This window comes from Gilbertella persicaria, assembly GCF_025201335.1.
Source record: "Gilbertella persicaria strain CBS 190.32 chromosome Unknown B0P05scaffold_39, whole genome shotgun sequence".
Classification (NCBI taxonomy): domain Eukaryota; kingdom Fungi; phylum Mucoromycota; class Mucoromycetes; order Mucorales; family Choanephoraceae; genus Gilbertella; species Gilbertella persicaria.
The window spans coordinates 216,604-239,240 of record NW_026252000.1 but is presented as its reverse complement, the minus strand read 5'-3'; the positions used below and the strand labels follow the sequence as shown (position 1 = coordinate 239,240).

At 36.0% G+C, this 22,637-nt stretch overlaps 8 protein-coding genes across 8 annotated transcripts; 5 read left to right on the top strand and 3 right to left on the bottom strand.

Annotated features, from left to right (window-relative positions):
* Window positions 1-6,636: 6,636 nt before the first annotated feature.
* B0P05DRAFT_554234 (uncharacterized protein) lies at window positions 6,637-7,004 on the top strand. The gene has a single exon (XM_051579659.1). The coding sequence runs from the start codon at window positions 6,645-6,647 to the stop codon at window positions 6,810-6,812; it is 168 nt and encodes a 55-aa protein (XP_051432039.1). The 5' UTR covers window positions 6,637-6,644; the 3' UTR covers window positions 6,813-7,004.
* A 120-nt stretch (window positions 7,005-7,124) lies between these two features.
* On the top strand, window positions 7,125-7,629 carry B0P05DRAFT_554232 (uncharacterized protein). The gene has a single exon (XM_051579658.1). It carries the CDS (start codon window positions 7,228-7,230, stop codon window positions 7,471-7,473), a length of 246 nt encoding a protein of 81 aa, XP_051432038.1. The 5' UTR covers window positions 7,125-7,227; the 3' UTR covers window positions 7,474-7,629.
* A 4,168-nt stretch (window positions 7,630-11,797) lies between these two features.
* Window positions 11,798-12,455, top strand: B0P05DRAFT_554221 (uncharacterized protein). The gene is made up of 3 exons (XM_051579657.1): window positions 11,798-11,871; window positions 11,918-12,298; window positions 12,348-12,455. Exons 1-3 carry the CDS (start codon window positions 11,811-11,813, stop codon window positions 12,362-12,364), a joined length of 459 nt encoding a protein of 152 aa, XP_051432037.1. The 5' UTR covers window positions 11,798-11,810; the 3' UTR covers window positions 12,365-12,455.
* Window positions 12,456-13,601: 1,146 nt separating this feature from the next.
* B0P05DRAFT_589982 (uncharacterized protein) lies at window positions 13,602-14,354 on the top strand (the record flags this gene model as incomplete). The annotated part of the gene is made up of 3 exons (XM_051582769.1): window positions 13,602-13,796; window positions 13,851-14,086; window positions 14,135-14,354. The coding sequence occupies 3 exons, from the start codon at window positions 13,602-13,604 to the stop codon at window positions 14,352-14,354; spliced, it is 651 nt and encodes a 216-aa protein (XP_051432036.1).
* Window positions 14,355-14,685: 331 nt separating this feature from the next.
* B0P05DRAFT_216299 (uncharacterized protein) lies at window positions 14,686-15,998 on the bottom strand. The gene is made up of 2 exons (XM_051573251.1): window positions 15,624-15,998; window positions 14,686-15,576 (listed from the first exon to the last, which is right to left on the bottom strand). The coding sequence occupies exons 1-2, from the start codon at window positions 15,907-15,909 to the stop codon at window positions 14,879-14,881; spliced, it is 984 nt and encodes a 327-aa protein (XP_051432035.1). The 5' UTR covers window positions 15,910-15,998; the 3' UTR covers window positions 14,686-14,878.
* An 89-nt stretch (window positions 15,999-16,087) lies between these two features.
* On the bottom strand, window positions 16,088-18,496 carry B0P05DRAFT_574044 (uncharacterized protein; the record flags this gene model as incomplete). The annotated part of the gene is made up of 8 exons (XM_051581544.1): window positions 16,088-16,658; window positions 16,739-16,924; window positions 16,967-17,234; window positions 17,288-17,373; window positions 17,430-17,654; window positions 17,701-17,850; window positions 17,897-18,127; window positions 18,174-18,496. The coding sequence occupies 8 exons, from the start codon at window positions 18,494-18,496 to the stop codon at window positions 16,088-16,090; spliced, it is 2,040 nt and encodes a 679-aa protein (XP_051432034.1).
* Window positions 18,497-18,634: 138 nt separating this feature from the next.
* On the bottom strand, window positions 18,635-21,001 carry B0P05DRAFT_574043 (ELMO/CED-12 family-domain-containing protein; the record flags this gene model as incomplete). The annotated part of the gene is made up of 7 exons (XM_051581543.1): window positions 18,635-19,382; window positions 19,427-19,727; window positions 19,772-19,979; window positions 20,038-20,250; window positions 20,303-20,364; window positions 20,404-20,794; window positions 20,840-21,001. 7 exons carry the CDS (start codon window positions 20,999-21,001, stop codon window positions 18,635-18,637), a joined length of 2,085 nt encoding a protein of 694 aa, XP_051432033.1.
* A 143-nt stretch (window positions 21,002-21,144) lies between these two features.
* Window positions 21,145-21,874, top strand: B0P05DRAFT_554211 (uncharacterized protein). The gene has a single exon (XM_051579656.1). The coding sequence runs from the start codon at window positions 21,169-21,171 to the stop codon at window positions 21,691-21,693; it is 525 nt and encodes a 174-aa protein (XP_051432032.1). The 5' UTR covers window positions 21,145-21,168; the 3' UTR covers window positions 21,694-21,874.
* The last annotated feature ends 763 nt before the right edge of the window (window positions 21,875-22,637 follow it).

Here is a 22,637-nt window from a genome sequence, read left to right as displayed (position 1 = left end):
GTATATTCAGAGAATGAATCTGATGATTTGGAATTGAGTGAAGTAGAATCAGTTTATAGATATCCTTATAATTTGAATAGGATGAAAATTAGTTCTCCTCTTACACTATGGCGGATTAGTTGTTTGACTTTACTAATATTGTTCGCAAAACAAATGTTCGAAATGTCAACAACTTTTATTTTATTTTTCTAAAAAGCAAGTCATATCATTCAAAACCATTGATTTTCTTGTTTGTGGGGAACAAACTTGTTCGTTTTGTCAACAATAAAAGTTATGAGGCGACAAGTACTGCGACAATAATAGTAGCTTTATGAGTAAAAAAATTCTTTGTTTGTTTTTTACAAGTACAGTAATACTAATAATGTTTCTTATAAAAAACAAAAAAAAAAAAGGTTTGCACAATGCAATACGTTGATGCACTCCTAAGAGTTTGACATGAGACTCATCTAAAAAGAGTATATTGAGTTATGTTGAATATTTAGTAATTGTTTGGGGGGGGAGGGGTTTTTTTTTAGCAAAAATAGCTTTTTGGTTTTTCTTGCAATTGTCTTTCTGTCTTACAAATATGAACCAAACGACTATTTACAAAATCACTCAAATGCAACAACAAGTTTCCCAACTCGAACAAAAAACCGAATCACAGACTCAAATACGTAAGGGATTGATGCATTTATTAGCACCCTCTTTTGCCCAAAGTGATAGTAATGAGATAACAGTAAAGTTCTTGAAGCAGCTCAACAAGGTAAAAAAAAACAAGCTATTTCTCTAAGATATGTATAAACTTTTATTTTTTTTTGGAAAATGCAGCAAGAGAAGGCGGTATTGTCAATTCTCTTAATCTAAACTTGATGGGCTTTTGGGACATTCCTAGAGTACTTGAGGAAGCAACAAAAGCATTCGGCTCTCATGGATAACATAGATATGTTACGCCACGGTTGCGTTTGCTTGTCCTGATCAACTTATTCAGGAAAGAAAAAAATATCACTGATCTTTTAATTGATGATAAAGCAAATGAGAATGACTACGGGATCCTCAAAACGATCGCAAGAAAAACCCATGATGAAATGGAGTAAGAGCTGCTGAAAGCTTTGAAGAAGAATGACAAAGCAGCTGTGTTGCCTTTATGGTCTGAAGTGTCTTCTGCTCTAATCGCAAAATACACATTTAAGCTTGAAAGCAATGCAGCTACTCATGGCTTTCCTCTTCAAAGATGTCAGCATTCCTGGGCAGCCGGTCTATTGCTCTTCGAAACACACAAGCACAGAAGTAATAAAACAAGAAATAAGGCTTCTGTTGTTGAAAGAGAGAATAACTCTAGGATCAGGTATAATAAACGCAAAACATGCATTCAATGAAACTTTAGAATGCCTAACAAGAATCAAAACTATACAGTGAAAACCAAGTTAGTGTTGAATCTCTTCGAAGTAAGGTGCCTTCTTTGGAGTACGCAAACCTATATTGTGGTGATGAATTTGAGGATTCTGAAGATGAAATCTTTTCGGAATGGAAAACAACTGTCGTCCTTGTTCTCCTTCTCCACCTCTTCCCTCTTCTCAACCTAAGAAAAGGGGCAAACGCAATGAAGACAAAAGCCAACCAGCTAAGTCTAAGCGTATAAGAAGAAGTAACAAAAAATAGTCATGACCTTAAATAATAAAACAATTTTTTTCCATCGCCTTCTCTTAAAACGTTTATGTTATAGATAAAGTTCACAGCTCCTGAATTCAACCTACATCCAGAAGCTTAAACTCTCTGAAACCTTATGATTGCATAACATCGACTCGTAGGCTTACTCATCTTAAGAATTAGACAGTACTTCCAGCGCTTTTTTAACAATCTGAAGAATTGCTGCGCTTCTCTTTGATTGGTATGGAAGAACGCATTTTCCGCAGTAAAGTTTTTTTTTCTCTAACATAGCCATAGACAAAAATTGATATACTACTGGGCCTTTATATAGATAAAAAACAAAAGTCGAAACCAGAGTTAGAGTGTAAGTAAACATATAAGAGCTACTTGTTTCTTTTTGTTCCAAGTTTTGACATAAAATGTCACATCGCCTGGTCCCGGTACTGGTGAGTGTTGTTTTGGAAAAGAGTTTTGACATTGCCTTGTTCTAATTTAATTAGTTTGTTTGTTCTATATGTTTAGATGAGATTAGTCTGCTTCCATTTAAAATCAAAGTATGTTTAATCTATTTTTGCTACTTGAAAGCTAACATAGCGCCTTTTTTTTCTAGATTCCAAAACAAGTTCTTGCTGTCTCTTGATTTATAGTAAGTTTGATATGTTATTACACACCTTCAATATACTCAAAACTAGCTTTTTTTCATCAAAAAAGAATGCCCTCCTAAAGGAATTGACTATTTATCCGTACAAGACATGCACTTTGTCAGGTAAGTTTATTGGATAGCAAGATGGTGGTTTTTTCCTTTTTTTTTATTAAAAAACCATATACTACATACAAATTATTTTCTGTGTCTATCGGTGTTGTCTCAATTCCGAATGACGAAGCGAATTGCTCATTTAACACTCTTGCCTCGCTTTTATATTTTTGTTTTTATTAGATTCAAGTAGTGCTTCTTTTCTTTTACTATTTCTTAGTAAAAGTATCGTTTTTTTCCATTTATAATAAGCGTCTAATTTCTAATAATCCTAAAAAAATAAGTGACATTACGAACAATGTTGGTAACTAAAGCGCCAAAACACTTGGTTGTTTTGTAGCCAAAGTTGTTCCAGAAGTAAACAAGTTATTGCTGTTTCGATACTAATATTGTTCGAAAAGCGAACAATAAATTTAGTTGCTTTGTTACTAAAGTTGTTCGAAAAGCGCACAAATAATTTGGTAACATTTCGAACAACTTTGTACGTCGAACAAGCTAGCAATTCAACTAAGATTATGAAGGAGCAGTTGAAAGCAAAAAAAAAAAAAAAAAAAAAAAGTGTTTTATAATCTTATATGCCATCCGCTTTTTCTTTTTTTTCACACTCATCTCCTTTTTTTTTTCTTTTGATAAGGATCAGTTTATGGTGAGAGGAAAGAAAGAGCATCTGATTCTATACTACAACAAAAGCTGTTTGTTTGCATAAACAATGCAATTGACACTGCACTTTTCAGTTTTTTAAACGTAAAAATATCCCTTTTTCTCTCCTTTCTCTTCTATAACATGAGCTGATCATCTATGATTGAACTAAATGCTTCTCTCTTTATGTTTGATAATAATAATAATAATAATAATAATAATAATAATAATAATAATAATAATAATAATAATAATAATAATAATAATAATAATAATAATAATAATAAAACTCAATTGATACAGAATTCATTCTGGGACAGAGGACTTTAAACTATGATCATTCTCCGCTTTTTTCTTTCATGTGAAGATAAAAATAACGCCAACAATGAAAAGAGCACAAAAAGGAGGCTTATTTCTCACACAAATCATAATTGATTATTATTGATTTTTGATGATTAAATATCTCTTTTCGTCTCTCTTTTACGTTTAGCATGAGCTTGAAAAGTATTACCATAAATCCATGCGCTTATTGCATGACAATTAGTAGCTTTTCCCTAAAAACTTTCTTTTGTAACAAAACTCGTATTCATTGATGTAAACAGATCATAGACTGGTCCTAGGCGTTACTTTCGACTATCAGTTTAGTAATCAACATAATGTAAACAAACGATTTACTTTGTGATACAAGTAAGAACAAAGTATCCGCTATGTTCTCTTTAGAACAATATTTTCAGATAGTGATAAATGATAGATTCTATCTTGTCTGTGTGCCATAATACATTGTCAATAAGCATATAGACTTGTATAGTTTTTACATACTTGTGAGCAAATTGATCTTTGAAAGTTACACAAATCAACAAAGTTGTTTATGCCATCGAAAGTTCTTTTCATCATAATGAAGCCAATATAAACAAAAAGATCTCATCTCTAAAGCATGGGAACAAAGCAAGTGTAAATGATAAAAAGCGAGTCTAGAAAAGAACCTTTTTTTTGGTCTTTCTTTCATCTTATTTCTCATTCTCAAGACTTAAATGCAAAAAAAAAAAAAAAAAAAGGTATTATGTAGCATTAAATTTATGTAGCTAATATTGTTAGTCTCTGTCTCCACGTCTCTTCAAATCAAGCAATACTATGGTGTCTCTTTTTTACAAATCAAAAGGCTGAGACTATTTAGCATACATTTCAATACTTGATTCATCTGATTCTCTTTTGTCTATCTGTCTTCTGGGTACTCTACAAGAACACACAAGCAAAAAAGAAAAAAAAAGAACGTCCTTATTGACAAGAACCTTCTCTCTGATTTTATCTCTGTGAGTAACTGGCTGGTAGAAGGAAGACTGATGCCGCTTATTGAATCGCGTAAAACAAGGGTATCTGTTGTTGGCCAACTTCCGCGAACGTCTACTCCTGATAGGCAAAGTACCGAAAGAGGGAAACGCACTATGCATTGTCTTGAAGGATACATAGTAGACCTGTAGGGATTATTGGTAGAAGGGTTCACAAACATTACCTGTGCTTCCCTTTGTCAACACTGATAGGTTTGTTGTGAGGAAAGAGCCAACAGAACTAAGCTTTAGCAATAAGGCTTATCCTCTGAATTCTACCACAAAGTTGCTTGCGCTATATACGAATTTGCTCTCTTTACTGCTTACTGCTTACTGCTTACTGCTTACTGCTTACTGCTTACTGCTTACTGCTTACTGCTTACTGCTTACTGCTTACTGCTTACTGTCTACTGTCTACTGTCTACTGTATATCAACTGATATTTGATATCAAAAGCATAACTATTACCACAAAACTACTATTGTTACTTTACTGAACCAAGTCTCTTAATGCAACAAGTTAATAAACCTCTTCACAGTTCACAGCATACTAGAAATAATTGTCTTGTAAACATTTTCAATAAATCTCAATCAACATAATCAATAGTTGCTATAAATTCAAGACATCACCATACGTTACCGGCGTAATTAGAGATAAAAGACTATAAAATTCATTTTCGAAAGAATCAAGCTAGCACTAGTCCACAATTTATGTCTTGTAGTATCAGCAAACATTAAAAGACCTGTCTGGGCTATTAAAAATGAAGCACATTATACCTTATGGTAGCATGCGGTTTTTGCATCAAACTTACAATGTACGATTGTCATTTCAAAGATTAAACCCATAGCTTTCGAGATGTCGAAATGATTTATTTTCCCCAAATAGCAGAATCTTTTGCTTCAGTCAAAAGCATAAATACTGATAACACTGTATTTGACGACCTCGTTTTAGAAGTTTCTGTCAATATAAATAAATTTAGATCAGTATTGATTGAGAAATCAAAGTTCAAATACTATTTATCGGCATGAAAAGTATGTATACTGTATATAGTAGGTGATCTATGTTTAATATACAACTCAAATTAAAATCTATCAGCATAGTTCAATTTGATAGCTCTTTGACCACTTAATTGAATGGCTCACGCAGGATCTTAAATCGAAACTATGTCGATAGAAAATTTAGAGAACGAAGCGCTTTTTATAATGCAATGGCCACACACTAAGTGTACGAAACCTCCTACAAAAGCTTAATTAATATGATAGCTATAAAACATGACTTCAGAAGCATAGAGGCTGGTTGGAAGCTTTAATAAGAGTCATCGCCGTAGCAGCGCAATGAAAAAAAAAGTATGAACAAATTAGTTTATCTATGGAGAGACCAGGACAGGAGGCCATTGATCGTTGAGCTCGAGATAAAAACAGATTGGTGCAAGGGAATATACATGAAAGACAAATATGGAAGAGGACAAATTAAATACGAGCCATATGAGGCACTATTTGGCTATCAGATTAACTCTATCGGTACCGCCTAAAATGGTTTGAGAATTTCAGCTTTAGAGGTCGACTGTGAGTATAGGAACAAACAAAAAGGACAGGCGTATATACTGCAGACCAAATGTTTTTTATGGGTCTATTCTTTACCTGTTTGGCCGTCTATTGCCTGCCCATTGTCTACTCATCATCATATTTATAATAAACTTATTGTAGCAACTAGTACAAGCTCATCTAAGTCGATTTTTTCAACCAAACACATCAATAAGTGTTTTAGAACAAGAATTTCTAAGATTTCGAATAACAGGTATGACTTGTTACATTACTCTTTTAATCCTCATACAACTAACACTCATGCTCCAAAGAGTAGCCCATGCAGTAGTTTACTGAATAATTTGGATCAAGTTGAGAACAGTTCGTCCATTCAATATGTTCAAGTAGTTCATTGTTGTCCACATCAATGTTTTCATGTCACCTTTTTTTATGTTAGAAAATCGGCATAAACAGCAAACTGACCCAAACTCTAACTATAACAACGAGAACCCATTGCTTTGGACTCATGTTGTTAAATCAAAGAGGAAAGGCAATAACAACAAAAAGAATCAATCTATTGTTTCGTTTAACCCTACTTTGGTTAATCGTCCTGTTACAGAAGAAGAGTCATCTCAAAATGCTCTTAATGGCTCCAGCCCTCCAGCTCCCATTGCAGTAACTCGTCCATTTATTAAAGGAATGGAACAAGATTCAGTCTTTATTGATCTTACTCCAGTCAAGGATCGATCTTTATTAAACAAAGCTCTACCCAAGTTTAATGAAGATGCTGAAAACACAGGCTACTACGAAGATTTTCTTGGTTATCGAAAGCAAACACGCAACTATCTGGGACATGACTTCTTGGAGACTATGTGGCTTTATAACAGTGTTGGTCGCAAGACACTTATTGAAGAAGGAATTACCTTGGAGGATGGTACCTTTGTGAAAGGTTTTCCTTCCTATCCAGCAGAAGCTACCATCGTCCGCTTAACTCTTGAAAATATTCCATTCCTCCCAGCCATCCAGTTGAAAGAGGAAATGGCTGCTCGTCTTTCGTGCTTTGGAGAAGTTCTAGATCATGGCATCTCGAGAACTGATGGCATCTTTCATGGTGAAGGGTATGCTACCTTGAATCTAAATTTGTCGGTTACGCCTGAAAATAAATGTATGGAATCCCACGCAGATGGATCGGAGTGTTCCGGGTGTGATCCACGGGATAATGAACAGAGAAAAGTACTCCTACAATGGGATAAGATGTCTGACTTCTGTCGTAACTGTCAGAGCTCAGACCATTGTCGAGCTGATTGTCCCGACTACAAGAAATGGTACGCTGCTACCATTGCAATGAGACTGGCCATGTTATGCGTAACTGCAGTCGTAATGGATCAATTGACTCCGCTCCCAGCAAGGTCCGTGCAGTGGAGAGATCCTCAAGTCAGCCAAAACCTAGAAAAGGGACAAACAAAGATTCTACTGCCTCACCCAAGGCTGCTCCTAAGAAACCAATGACACAAGAAAATTCCCCTGCTGGCTCTCTAGTTCCTCAAGGCTACAAGAATAATGAAAGAGATGCAACGGTTGCTCTCAATGGTAAAAAACAGTGTTGAAGAGGACACCACTATGAATGAAAGCAACCTTAATCCGGTAAATGATTCTGATGCGTTAAAGACTATCTCAAAAGACATAGTAATGGAGGATATTGTGATCTCTTCTCCATCTCGATTTACAGATTTGGAGACTCATGATAATGTCAAAAAGATGGGTAAGTTCAATGGAACTGATGATATAAGTGCTGCTCGACGACAAGCTGCAGCTTCAGCTGCCTCACAACAAAATGAATTGAGTGAAAAGGTTAATGTAAAAGCTAATGTGCGTCAGCCTGATTTAATGGGCCAACAATCACTTCAACCTCTACATTAATTATGAATATTAAACATCATACAGTTAAAATCGCCACACCCATTAGATACCTCAGAACTTTAGGATATGACATCCTGGTGCTACAAGAAACTCATGCTTCAGATACTACTATTATAGATTTACTTAACACCCATTTTAACTGCAAGTCGAGCATTTGGACTCGACATTGCGGCATCATATCACTCTCTCATCACTTTACAATTACACCTGTTTCGGAAGGAATTGATAATGGTCGATACATATTGGCTGATATCCACTTAACTTGGGATTTGGAACAGTCGTCTACTGTGGCATCTATAGCAACAATTTTAAATATCTATGGTCGTTCAGCGCTTCATTCTGATCGAACAGCACTCTATACTGAGCTCCTTGATATTCCAATTGTCAAGGACACTATTATCAATACACATAACACAATATTCATTATGGGAGATTTCAACTATCAATATAAAGATCGCCGTTTAGATGGTACTTTACTGTGTGCGCCTCCTGAATAGACAGATTTACTGGATGACTATTACATTGATATCTTTGGGAATGAAAAGCAGATTACTTGGCATAGTGGCAGCAACTCAGGAATCTTGGATTATATTTTTTGCATTCAAAGTTCGTTGCACACTATAATTGGTAGAAAAACGGCCTTTTCAGTGAATATCGACTAGTAAAATGGTACCTCTTTTTACATTATTTGATGCACAAAATGTGCACGAGTAAGATTCACAATAGTACATAATACTTCTGAGGCTAAAGAGGGTATCTTTAAGCATCACTGTCTGTGTATGTCTTTTATCATGAGATTATGTAGTCCATTTAAGGCATATCTAACCACACAGAGCTTGAGTTTATAGTTATAATATTTATTCAACTCATCTATCCTAGCATATGCATATATTTACAGCAGTTTCTCGTTATTGCGTTCTGCATATTTTTAATATTAAATACGATACTTATTTAAAAAAGAGAGTACCGTTGTATTCATTCTAAAAAATAAATAGTGCCGATCTTTGATTTCACTTCATTTAGAAGTTATTCGCAGGAACAGCTGTGTGAAGGCAATCGAATTGCACTTCTATACCCTATCAAACTTCTGCAATTTGACAGTTTTGTCAGATCTCCAGAGACACTCCCGTCACAAAAACAAACAGTCATTGTCATTGCTAACTGGCGACAACATCTATACAATTCCTCATCAAAATGCCATAACATCTGACAAAAAAGCGTAGTCTTTAATTGTAACAAGCACACAGGATCCAGTGCATACACTTATATACATAAAGGGAAAACTTACCTCAAAAGCATCAAGTTAGAACACGGCATCAGAACACAACAATACAGGGCCACCACCAAAGAAACAAGAGAACAATACTAAAAATTGATGCCAGCTATTTCTTAAACAACCATTTTGCTGTAAAAATTGGTAATTTTGCGAACAAAAATTGTACGTTTTGTAATTAACTTTTCCGCCATAGTGTTAGAGGTGTTATCAGTATTAATGGGCAAGCAGTTGAAGCTATTTTTGATACCGGTGCAAGCGTATAAGTTATTTCCAAGACTTTAGTAGACTCGTTGGGTCTGACTCCAAATGGTGATAGTCTTCACTTGATTGGTTTTAACAACAAGAAGTCAAGCACTAAAAGTGAAGTGGTCATGGATGTGCCTATTTGTGTTGCCGGTAAATTGCGTCCTGATCATATGTGCGTCTCGGATAACGGACAAGATGACAAGCTGTGTCTCTTGGGTGTACCATGGATTCAGGCTTATGGTGTAGAGATTAATTTGTCGGATTCGTCTATTAGAGTTCCTTCTACTAGTGGCTCTGTTCGTCTTCAGTGTTATACGACACACCTACCTGCTGTTTCGGAGGTGGATAAAAAGGTCTATCATGTGACTATTTCCCAAAAATACACTGAGTCTTTGGATGAAGGTCTGGCTGGTGAGGGTGATCTACCTTTGGAGAAGCCTAAGGATTTTACGGCAGCAAATATTACTGAAGGTCTACCTAAATTGTTAGTGCCAGTGGTGGACAAATACAAGGTCTGTTTCTCGGAGGTGTCTGGCTTATCTAGGATAAAGGGCTACCAGATGGATATATATCTGAAGGAAGGTGCAGTGCCAATCAAGTCCAAGGCGTTTAGGTTGAGTTGGGAAGATCAAGAAATCATGGATCAATACGTCGATGAGATGCTTGAACTCGATTTGATAGAAGAAGCTACTGGTATTTTCTCTTCACCGTCATTCTTGGTAGATAAGCGTGATAACACTAAGCGTTGTGTGATCGATTATCGTAAGCTTAATAAGATGATCCTATGTACCAATTTTCCTACTCCTACCGTGGCTGAATTAACCGAGGCCGTTGCTGGCGCTACAGTATTCTCTTCGTGTGATTGTACTTCTGGATATCATCAGTTGTCACTTAATCCAGAACATGCCGAGTACACGGCATTTGTCACAAAACGTGGGGCTTTTCGTTACAAGGTTCTACCAATGGGTATTACTTCTGGGGTATCTGAATTCCAACGAGTGGTGTCTGATATATTTAAAGCTTATATTGGTAAATTTGTTTTGGTTTTTCTTGATGACTTGTTGATTTATAGCAAGAATATGGAAGAACATGCAAAGCATCTGGAATTGGTATTTGAAGCCTGTCAAGCGGCAAATTTGAAGTTGAAACGGAAGAAGTGTTTCTTCGGGCAAGAATCTACAGAATATTTGGGTCATGTCTTATCTGCTAGAGGTGCTATGCCAGGTCCTAGAAACTTGGACAAGATCAAGTCCTTTGAGCGTCCTACGAACCCGTCCATGTTGCGCAGTTTCTTGGGTCTCTGCAACTACTTTCGTAAATATGTGGAAGGCTTCGCTTCTATTGCATCTAGTCTGACAAGGTTGACAAGGACGAATGTTAAATACGTTTGGGGTCCTGAGCAAGAAGAGGCTTTTGAAAGGCTTAAAGAGGCATTATGTTCGTCTGCTGTTTGTTTGGCGTATCCCGATAGGGATCGTGCTTTTGTTCTATACGTTGATGCCAGTTGTTGTGATGTAAGAGAGAAGATAAAAACAAAGAAGTCGATTAGAACTTGTATAGGTTTATTATCCAAAAATATATATCTATTTTCTAGCTCTTCATTCTCTAGGTATTTGTACATGAAGAGATGTCGGAGTAAGTATTAGTAGAGTTCATGCAAATCACTGAGTCTCTATTATCATAGACTACTTTAAATTAACTAAATAATGTAAATTATGGATTTCGGTTATGAGTCTTGATCTATTAAAAGATCCATTGTCTTATTCAGCACAAGAGGTTTTTTTATGTCTATTTCTGATGTAAATTGATTATGATATATTTTAGTATGTAACTGAAGACTTATTTAATGTTCAGATCATCACAGTTGGATTACTCCCCTTTAAATAATCTGGTCTTATTATTTAATTGTATCTTACTATGGCTATTACCTTTGCTTGGTTTTTATCTCTGTATTATTTCTTAACGGATGGTACCTTTCCTAATGATGCTGGTGTTAGTGTCAAAAAGAAGATAAAGTATCAAGCAAGTCGTCTCTATTTGGATGATGATGGTCGTCTACTGGACAAGAAATCAAATCGTGAAGTTCTTCATGAAGGAAACGCTCTTGAGGTGGTGACTAGAATTCATCAAGAAGGACATTTGGGTATACTAAATACACTGGATAAAGTTGTACGGTTTTACTTGTTGAAAGATGCAAGGAACATTGTCGCTACGGTGGTCCATGGTTGTGAGTGTTGTGAACATATAGAATCTATATGCATATGATGATCTGAACATTAAATAAGTCTTCAGTTACATACTAAAATATATCATAATCAATTTACATCAGAAATAGACATAAAAAAACCTCTTGTGCTGAATAAGACAATGGATCTTTTAATAGATCAAGACTCATAACCGAAATCCATAATTTACATTATTTAGTTAATTTAAAGTAGTCTATGATAATAGAGACTCAGTGATTTGCATGAACTCTACTAATACTTACTCCGACATCTCTTCATGTACAAATACCTAGAGAATGAAGAGCTAGAAAATAGATATATATTTTTGGATAATAAACCTATACAAGTTCTAATCGACTTCTTTGTTTTTATCTTCTCTCTTACATCACAACACTATTTATTCAGATCCAAATATTCCAATTGAAGATGTCAAGTTTTCTACTGAAGAAATAAAAAATCGTAGGGATCGAGAAATGCAAGCAAAAAGAAACTCAACGGCAGAAATAGCTTTATTGCTAAAAGAAAAAATGCTACAGATGAACACTGTTGCGTTAATAACTGACTCGGATCTTGAAGCTATAACAAAGAAAAGAAAATTTGCTTCAAAAAGTTGGTTTTTGTTTATTCAGATAAGAAGTCTAGGCTGTTGTTCAATCTATCAGTTAAATATGGTAATACAGTTGCTGACTTGTTTTGAGCCTGTCTTTGATCTTGAGCAGAAAAAAATGCAAGAGTTGCTGCTTCTGTTCGGTTTTTGTACCAGCCCTTGTGTAGGTTTAAGTATAGGAATAAAATGCGATGTGTATAGACTTACTTTTACAAATTGTCTAGGTAATCTTATGTCCCACATTAAGAAAGCCGCAAGGCTGAACCTTGTTGAAAGAGAGAAAAAAGTTTTGGCACCTGTGAAAAGTGTTTTTTTAATGGCTTCGAATATGGGACTATTGAAAAGTTAGGAGGATGTTTGTAAGTGATAAGGGCGATACATACTATGATTGATGATCTTGTTTCGAGATGAATAATGATCGAGTTTCATCATACTTTGCGTCAGGAAGTGCAAGTTGTACAGATTCACACAACATTGAATTTGTTTTACAATATTGTTGCCGTCTTGTTGGTCAGGAAATGTAGTCGCGAGACGTTTAACTATTTTTTCCAGCATGATCGTCCTTTCTTTTTTTGTTTTTTTAACAATCCATTATTAAAAGACATAAATACCGAAATAGGCGTTACTCAAAGCTGTTTTCTTGTTTCTAAAATAACCTAATTTATTTCTCGTTAGTGACAAAGAGAGAATTTATGATGAGCTGAATTTTCCAACAAGATATAACAAAAGCTGTTGCAGTATATGGGCTCTCTGTGATCGTAATGTGGGATGTTGTTTCTACGAGGAAAATAATAAATGTAATAGAGGATAAACAAGCTTTGTCAAAATACAAATCTAATCACTTATTTCAGTATCCTTTTGCTAATGTCGCTTCGGTTTCCACAAAAAAGTTGAAGGACGATCCTGTGTTGGTAGATATGTTTTGTTAGTGAAAGAAATATAAAATTTCTTAGTAAATGTTCGGGTAGTGCGGATGCTTTTGATATGACGAAGAAAGTGAGAGACTCCTGTTTTGTTGGTTTAGCGGCCATAACTTGTTTTTTGGCGTTTTTACATAATCGTTTCAGGGGTTGATTGTTTTAGCCTAACTTGAACCCAAGAGAATTGATAAGAAAATACAAATCGGATGTTCCAGTATATGTTATAAGGTTTTTCGGGTGTATGTAAATTGGAATGAACAAACATTGTTTGACATGAGAAGAAACTAAATGAAAGGTTACGTTGGCGTAAAAAAAAGGGACACGGCCTTGCGAGCTATGTGAGAATCAACACTGTAGTTCCAAACAGTCGCGTTTTGCCACGTCTGCCAGTTAAGGGGAGTCGTACAGTGAAGGCGAATAAAAAGAGTAAAAAAGTTCATTTATTTTCATTTATTTTTATTTTTTCTTGATGGCTGACTTCAACGCTCAAATTCGCTATTTTATCCAAGTTACTAAAATTCCCTATTTAATTCTTTTTATCATGGATTTTCGTAATGAGATTGAAACTGTCGTTGATGGTGATAGCATTCGAAGCTTTAAAGCTAACCTTGTAAAACTCTACAGTGATATGTATGTAGAAGTAAAGGGTTGTCCCCTACCGTCTAAGTTACATGACGATGTTCAATGGTGCGTATACGAAAAGCTCTTTCGAGCTGTTGAAAGAAAAAAGAAATTGGTATGTATATCGTATGTAGTCTTATAAGGGTGATTGATTTTTTAAAAAATTCAGGTTGATGGTACTTTCAGCAGTAGCAATGGCTCACCGGAAATTGGAGGTGTGAAAAGATTGTTGGATGAGATGAGCATCATGGATTGGATGATTCCCGAACCTGTCGAGGATAGCCTTGTTATTGGAGATGACAAGCTTAATTTCAATAAGGTGTTTTTCCAGTATCAAAAAGATTGTCTCTCCAAGTTTCAAATAGAACAATTCTACAACTGGAGAACAGATATTCAAAAGCTTTTGTAAGTAAAAAATGAGAACTTGGAATGTCGTTTTCTAATAAGAAATAGGTCCTTGTCTTCCATTGTTTTCCTTGATGGCGTTAGAGGTGTGTGTGATTATCTTGAAAATGACACATACCAATCCCTGTATCACTTGATGTCATCCGAATTCCGTGAAACAACTGAAATGTCGCGTAAAACGTTGGGTTGTTTACAAGATATTATTTGGGAGTATCAAAAAGATTTCGATCATTGTGGCCACAATGCTAAAAGTAGCAGAAGTTTATGAAAAGTATAAGACTGACAAAGTAGTACTTTGCATACTTGAAGTAATCCTTGCATTGTATGTATTGTGGTTCTCTGTGGTATAATGTCTTTTATATCAACTAGTTTCACAGATTGCCTGAAATGACAGTTCAAAATACGAAAAGGTCTGAAATGCATGTACAATGTAGTTACGTACAATTTTTGATAAAATGAAAAAAATAAATGTTAACAATATTTTTCTTCACCTTATTCTGTTTCATATTATCAATGTCGTCGGTGATTAAAACTCTAAACCACATAATTAAGTTTAATAAAAGCTCAAGCAATTTCAATTTGACTTGAATACTCTAAAACTCAAACTCTAGAGTGTTTGACTCCCCTCACTGTCTTCATTCCAGTGTTCTTTTTTCAAGAGAAAAATCAGTTTTATTAACGCTTTAACTTAAGTTATCTCTTCTTCATTTGATGATACGTAATGGAAAGTGATCTAGCATCCTTGTAATGCGTGTAGTGCCCGTTGGTACGTCCTTCATCGAAACACTTTTTTCAGTCCATGCGTTTGTGATCCTTCATCCAGACCGTAACAAATTCATCAACTATATCCATATCACGTTTTTTTCCTTGAGGCTTGATTTGTTGCAATACTTCAACTGCTTGCTTTCCGGCTGTTGGAGTCACTCCATCGGGAAGATCTGGAGGAGGAGGTAGGGCAGTTACTGAAGTGCTTGAGGATTGCTGTTGGTACTTGTACAAACATGTACTCATATACACCAAACCTGCACGAGCATAGTCCATCGCGCGTGTCGACGACGGGCCATCTTCATTTATAGCTTCAATTATTCGTTCAAATTGTGTTTTGGTTTGATTGCAAACATTCATGAAAACATCAATAGTGGCATCATAAATACGTATTTCATGATCGACTGTTTCTTTCGCGATGGCATATAATAATTTTACTGTGGGGTCGTCCCTGTACTCAAGACCAAGAAGGGAACATTGCTGCTCTGTGAGCACATACTCCAGCGCGACCATAGGATGAAGAGGCTCGTGAAGATGATTTGCAATGGTTGATGGAGTCAAAATGAGATGTTGCTGTGCCCAGTACTGACACGGTAATTGTTTGAGAAATTCGCCTTTTTCAGTATCACCTACAAGCAGCATGGACATAAATTCAGAAGTATTCCAAACACCATGAATACTATCACCACATACTTGTCCAACGCGATGAATATAACATGGCATTTCTATCAGAGTTTAGTTTTTATCAGCTCTAGGGTACTTTTTGAATTACTTTTTTCTTCCCAGAGATAATCCAAGAGTTTCTCAACAATGTACTTTGATTGACCATAGCCCAATAAAGATGTAGCCTGACGAGGATCAAGAGGCATCGATATTTCAGGTACCACTTCGCCATAACTAAAGCTGGTACTAACACTAGAAATAAAATGCAAATGAATAGGCGAGATTCGATCTTGATGAGCAAACTTGACTAAATGATAAAATCCTTCAATACATTCTTTTTCGTACATCTGTACCGTCTTGTAAAAGTCTAGCATCCAGCCACACGCTTGGATCATTGTCACTTCAGCTGTTAATCAGATAAGTAAGTACTTTGTCATTCAATTCCAACGCTTCAAAGCGACTTGAGTTCAAGAGTAAAGAAGTGTCCAAATGACGTGCACGAAATGATTTCATCACTCGTTCTTGAGCACTAGTAGGGTTATCTTGACGAACAAGTGGATATACTTTTTTGAATTAGCCTGTATTTAGTAATAAATCATGCAACAAGAAAGCGCCCAAAGGTCCAGTAGCTCCTGTCAAAAGTACAACATGTCTCTTTCCTTGTTTGGGTATGTCCTTGTTAGCGCGCTCGATAAATCTGTCAAGGATAGTCTTGGTTGTCTTAAAGGTATCGGTTTTTTCAATCTTCTTACCAACGACGGCATCAATCATGCTTGAGATAGAGGTATGCTCATAAATAAATTCTTGAGGTACAAAAGTAACTCCTTGCACCATCTTTTTTCTTAACTGAATAGCTGTTAATGAAGTAAACCCTTGATCAAACAAAGATCTTTCTATATCAATTGATTCCATGCGAGTGTTGAGCAAGTCAGCAACCCAACCGCATACACTAGTCACAAATGCATCTTTGGAAAAGTCCTTAGCATTCAAAGGTGCTGCCTTACTGTCAAACAGATGCGAGTACAATGTCTCAATGACATCTTTGAACTGAGTGTCTACCTTGGAGCGAGAAACCGAGCCTTTATCGGTCACAGGCAAATGACGATCAGCGGGAAGAATTGCAGTCATTTCAGGCAGAACCATACTATGGTTTGGTGCACTTTTGTTTGCTGCAGCAACAAAAGTACGAACCAGACAATTAACATCAGCAAAACATGTACTTACTCATGGCTCAATTTACCTGAGTCCAAAATCGTTTGTTTATCGTATCCTTTGGCAAACTCTTGACCCACTTCAACTAAGAGACCTGTAAATGTCTCGTTGTGGCCAAAGACAACACATTGAGAAACAAATGGACTTTCTCGAATGGCTAATTCCATAGGCACAGGGTTTGTCTTTTCACCATTGGCCCTACATACAATGAATGAAAGATACATACTTCAATTTCCTTACATGATCAGAGTATCGTCTGCTCTTCCACTATAACAAAACCCATATGGATATTTGCTCTTATAGAACAGATCCTTAGTAGCATAATCTCCATTTTCTCTGTTTGAAACACCCGTGGCAAGGTAAGGACAGTTCGCCTTAACAATTGATTGAACTCTTTGATCATCAAAAGGTTCCATATAACAATACTTTCTTTGAGAAGCTACCAGGAAGAGTACATCGTCATCATGCTCATCGACATCGAAATTGATCACCATCAAAAATAGGCATTCTATGTGATAAATGGGTCAGGGTCGATCATGCAGTGCTATTATCTGCACTTACCAGGCATGCCATAAATAGTGCCAAGTTTCAAGTTGTGTTTCTTATAATATTGAAACAAATAAGGTGGAATGACACAGCCTCCAGTTCTATTATCAACGTTTTAAGCTATGATTTTTTTTTTTTTTTTTTTAGAACGACTTACTCAAAGAAAATCACATTCTTTTGAAAAGATTCAATATCGTTTGTTTCCTTCTTATACACAGCAAGTTTCTCTAAAATCCAAAGAGGCGCAGTCACTGCTACTTCTTTTTCCTGCTTGATATACTTAACTATGGCTTTAGAAGAAGCAGAATAATGATTCAAATAAGAGTGGCATCCTCCAACAATAAAGAAGCGAAACACATTGATCACACCTCCTGCATGAAAACTATGACATTGCATTAATTGTTACACTTTTCTTACATAAAGCTTACATGGGAAAAATGCACATATTTTTAGACTTTTCTGTAGGACACACACCGAGATGATTTCTTGATTGGTGATTGACAATGACAGCTTGACAGATAAACAACATGTATCTGTTGTTTAAATGAACAGGCTTTGGAAAAGCAGTTGTTCCTGAACTAACAAAGCATAAAATATCATATCAAACTCGAATCAATACTGTACCTATGAACAATGACGCCCGTGTTTCCTAACTCGTCTGCTGTATGGACCTTGAATTTCTCCATCATGGCCATTTCTTGTTCCTGTGTCGTAGGTTCAAGTAAGGCTGAGTGATCCAAAATAGGAAAGGGATAAACAGGCACACTTGAAATCAAATCAGCATACAAATGACCAGCAAATACGACCTTGGTTTGAGTCATGCCAATTAAGCTCTCTGCGGCTTCTGCGGAATTTCTTCATGAGATTAGCATGGTCTTGCATTTCAACTTAAGTAACGCACAAAGCAAAAAAAAAATCCACACAGTGTGAATGCATGATACCCACAGTGATATCTTTGGTCAGCACAAAATGGGATTGTTCTTGCATTGTCTTGTAGAGAGTATAAGCCAGTCTGGAAGTAAGCCAGTCTAATTGACCGTAACCTAAGGATTTCCATGTATCATCGTCAAGTTGAAATTCCACACTGGCATTATTTTCAAATTGCTCTGATTTTGCTTGAAGAAAACCAGAAAGGGTATGATATGCAAAGTATTTCTCGGGCTCACCTTCAGGAGGATCAGGATAAGTATAAGAAGCTTGGTTCATGTCTTGTTCACTTAACATTGTTGTTTCTAAACTAGAAAAAAAAAGTGAGTGAAAAATAAGCTTTGTTTATATCTGCTATTAATCAAAGATCAGCACATGTGACTTGATGAAAGGAGGTGATGTTTATTTACAAGTGAATAAAAAAAAAGACACGGTTCAAGATTCAATCGTATCATAAAAAAAACCAGAACCTAAGCCTGGAGGCACAGGAGGTACTTCAATTGCATGGTGGGGTATTTCTACACGGTCACCTGCAATCTGTAGTAATTTCACTTTGACACCCACTTCTGTTAATGTATGAAACAATTCAGCTGTCTCTTTAGAAGTAAATCGTTTGTCTAACAGCATACTGAACCCATCCTTCCATTCTGCTGCTTGTGTAGGAGTAGCGCAATAGAATTCAGCCAACACAGTATTCTTGTCTGTATAGAGTGCAAAGGATAGATTGGCAGTACTTCCACTAGAGTGCAGCACAGGATTACCTGCACTATCCATCAACGTCGTATGAAACACTTGCGAAGTTGACAAACTTGTTTTTCGGATAGCACGAATTTCACTCACTGAACCAAGGTCAATTCGATGTGGTAGTTTTTCATAGGATTTAAGAATAGGCGCAATCTTTTCAGAAAAATCGCCATACATGATAGATCGTTTAGATCGACTGAGCTTATAGTATCGCCATCGTCTGTTCGTTGTATTGCCCCCTAATGTCGTGGCTGTACCAACTGGTACAGTAGGAGATAAAAGGGGACTACTGCTTGCACTATTACCATTGTTGTTGGCTATCACGGACATTCTTTGGCTTGAGGATGGAGAAGGAAACCATGCACCTTCTAATAAACAACTAATACGTTGTTTCTTGATAAATTCATAAGACTGTTTAGATAGTCGAGTACGTAAATTACTATAGACATATTCAGCATTCATTTCACCTATAGAATATTATACCTAATAGCATCTCTGCCTAATAAATCGTCTGCCCATTCGAGTTCTTTCAGTCTACGATCTTTGATTTGTTGATAAGGTGTACCAAACATGCTTCTATCAAATTCACTGATGTCTCTTGAGCTACTGTTGAATGCAAAATGCAATTGACTTCGAACAAGTGCTTCTACTTTAGAGAAGTCAAACGTGGTTGCTTCCATATCATGAAATATACGAAAATAAGTCTGTAATGTGGTTGAATGGACATGATTAAAATCAAGAATCAAAGGTTGGAATTCAGCAATAGCATCTATAGATTCTTTTTCTGTCAGTCACTCTTATTTAGTTGTCTACAAGGGCATCACTTACTGCTGGTGGATGTGATATGCCAATGACTACATAACAAATCTGTCACTTCAATACTTGCTCTGGCAAATGGACACCGTTTGTTTTCTGGGCGATGGATTTGTTCAAGGATCATTTTAGCATACAAGTCTTTGTTATTGATCACAAAAAAGTGCATTTCTTCTAAACCAAAGACACCTGTTCTTGCAAATTCACGTTGAGGTACTTCTGTCTAATGATTTTATGAGTCCCTTTTTTTTTTTTTGTTTAGCAGCCAAAATAAGTCTTACTGTAAATCCAATCTTTTTCCATTTTTTGGTGTCCAAACTATCCAATTTCTCCACATTGGATGCCTCCCAAATGTCTTTGAGCATATTACTGTGCTGAGGGTTATGCATAGAGACTGCAATGCTATGTCTCTTTCTGATGTTCTCAATATATACGGCTTGATATTCAACGATCAATAACTTGAGTTCGGCTGATGGGTGATTATTCATTAATCTCTAAATAATACCAAGGTCATTAATGTCACACATAATCCCTTTTTTTCTTTACCAGCACGTTCTTTTTCAGATTGGAATGATTGTAAGTCATAGACAATGCACTTCTGTATTCATCTGTAACATATTTCATCATGGCAGTCAATAAAGACATACTGGTAGTAGACAACAGATATTCCTGACTCAAGAGTCTATCTACCAAGACTGTTATTAATGTGGGTGCTTGTTCCATGGCTCGATGAAGTGTTGGGTATCCATAGCAACGAATTTTGATAGTCTCATCTGTATTCTGCTCATTCGCACAGACGAGTTTAAGCAAGATAGCAATGGCTGGTCGAGCAATGGTAGCCAATTGTTCAGTCACAACTACCTGAGCAATGCGAGCAATAAATTCATCTTCTAATGATTCCCAGCCAGTATTGTGTTCCATTAATGATAAGAATGAATTGAGTGCATAAGCCAGTGTATTTCCAGTAGAATTAATCACAATATCACATAAAGAAGCTAATCCTCCTCTTTCCAAGAACTCAGTAGCAAATTCTTTTTCCTTACTTTTACTTTAGTGAAATGTGCAAGAACAAACACAACTTACTTTTAAGTAACCTTGTAAAGAAAAAGTGGCAATCTTGAGCGACTTGTCATCTTTGGGTGTCATTGGTTGATTAGCACTTTCAGATAAACTGAATCCCGAAGATATTCGCTTCACTGCTTCTTGTGCTGTTGGCTTTATATCGAGATCATAAGCGTGTGACATGGGAACAATAAGGAAAGAAAGAAGAAGAAAAAAAGAGAAATCACTGGACCAACTTAGTTTTATAGTCATGCTATATCCACGTGACACGAATGAACATCATTTTAAAAAAGCTAAACAGCAGAAAAATTTTATCTTTTTCCCACTTTTTTCTAGTTTTGGTTTTATTCATGAGTACGCTTATTATTGATGCTGATCACAATGACGATCTTTTACACATCAACAAGGTAGAAGACTATCAGTTAAGTTTTGATATGGACGACTTGTTTTCTCCTTCAACAGCGATAGACTGTAGAAGACTATCTTCAAGTTCAAATGAAGAGTTTGATATTAAAGCACCACCACCTTCGCCGCAAGCGCAACCTATGCTTGACATGCTATTTTCTCAGAAATTAAATGCTTCACTGGAACGCTTAGTAGAGAAAACAATGAATCCATTAGAACATGCACAAACACTGGATAGATTACTACGAAAGACACTCAAGAATGAAAAGACAGGCATTGGAAAGAAACATAAGAGATCTACTTCTCTGTCTATATCTGATAACAGAAAGAGCTGGCAAGCAAAAGCAGCTAATCAAAGGCTTAAAAATATAGCCAAAGCAACAGAACATTCAGAGAAGTTAAAGACACATTGTCTGACAGAAGAAGAAACAGCTGTGATGATTAATGAATTAAGGGAAATGGGATTGTAATTAATTGTATAATGATATGTATTAAATAAATAAAATAGTGCTTATTTTTAATAAAAAAAAAGTGAGAAAATGATCTAAATAGTGTATGAATTAATAAAGAAGACCTATTCTAATTTACTATCATGTCAAATTATCTTGGATTTTGGTTTATACGCATTCAAGTACTGCTGTTGATTGAGACACAAGATAGGCGTTGGCCTTAGGATATTAAGTTTTTACAGTCTAGTGACAAAGGAATTCTTATTGTTATCTGAAATAGACAAGCTAATGTCTGTGCACTGTAAGACAAGAAGGTCTAATTTAAGTTTAGTTGACTGAAACAGGGAAATAAAGTTCGACCTATATTTGCCGCAACCCAGCATGGAAAAAAACTCTAATGGTAACCGTACTTAGATCAAGTGGCTACCAGGGTTCTGTAATGCAGTTTTGAGCTGACTAGATCACTAAACAACAACATATTAATCTCTAAATAGCCATTGCACTATAGATACATAATTCAGTACTTGGAAAGCGTCAGCCACATATAAAGAGAAGAATTGTCATTCTCAAGCATTGAAACTAACACAAGTATAAGACTATCTACTAGTTCTTTAAAAGCATCACTGAATAGTGAAATAATAGGCACATTGCATCAAGTGTTTTCTAGTTCCGGTTGGCATCATGAGCAGTTCATCACGATTAGTATTTGAGTGCCAATATTAAAGTCCGTTGATTCCAAGTGGTGTACTTCTTAATTCCAAAGTGGAATCGTGCATTTATAGTACATTAAGGCTTCGCTTTTTTTATAGTCTACAATGCTTTGCTAATACATCCATTGCTTCAAAGATCGTTCCAAAGACACTATTCTTGCTCAGGGATGTTCTGTATATAGAATGAAGAAAGAGCATAATAGGCTTGAGACTTGGGTTGTTGGTTTTCACTTGAAGGGTGTACATCATCATAGC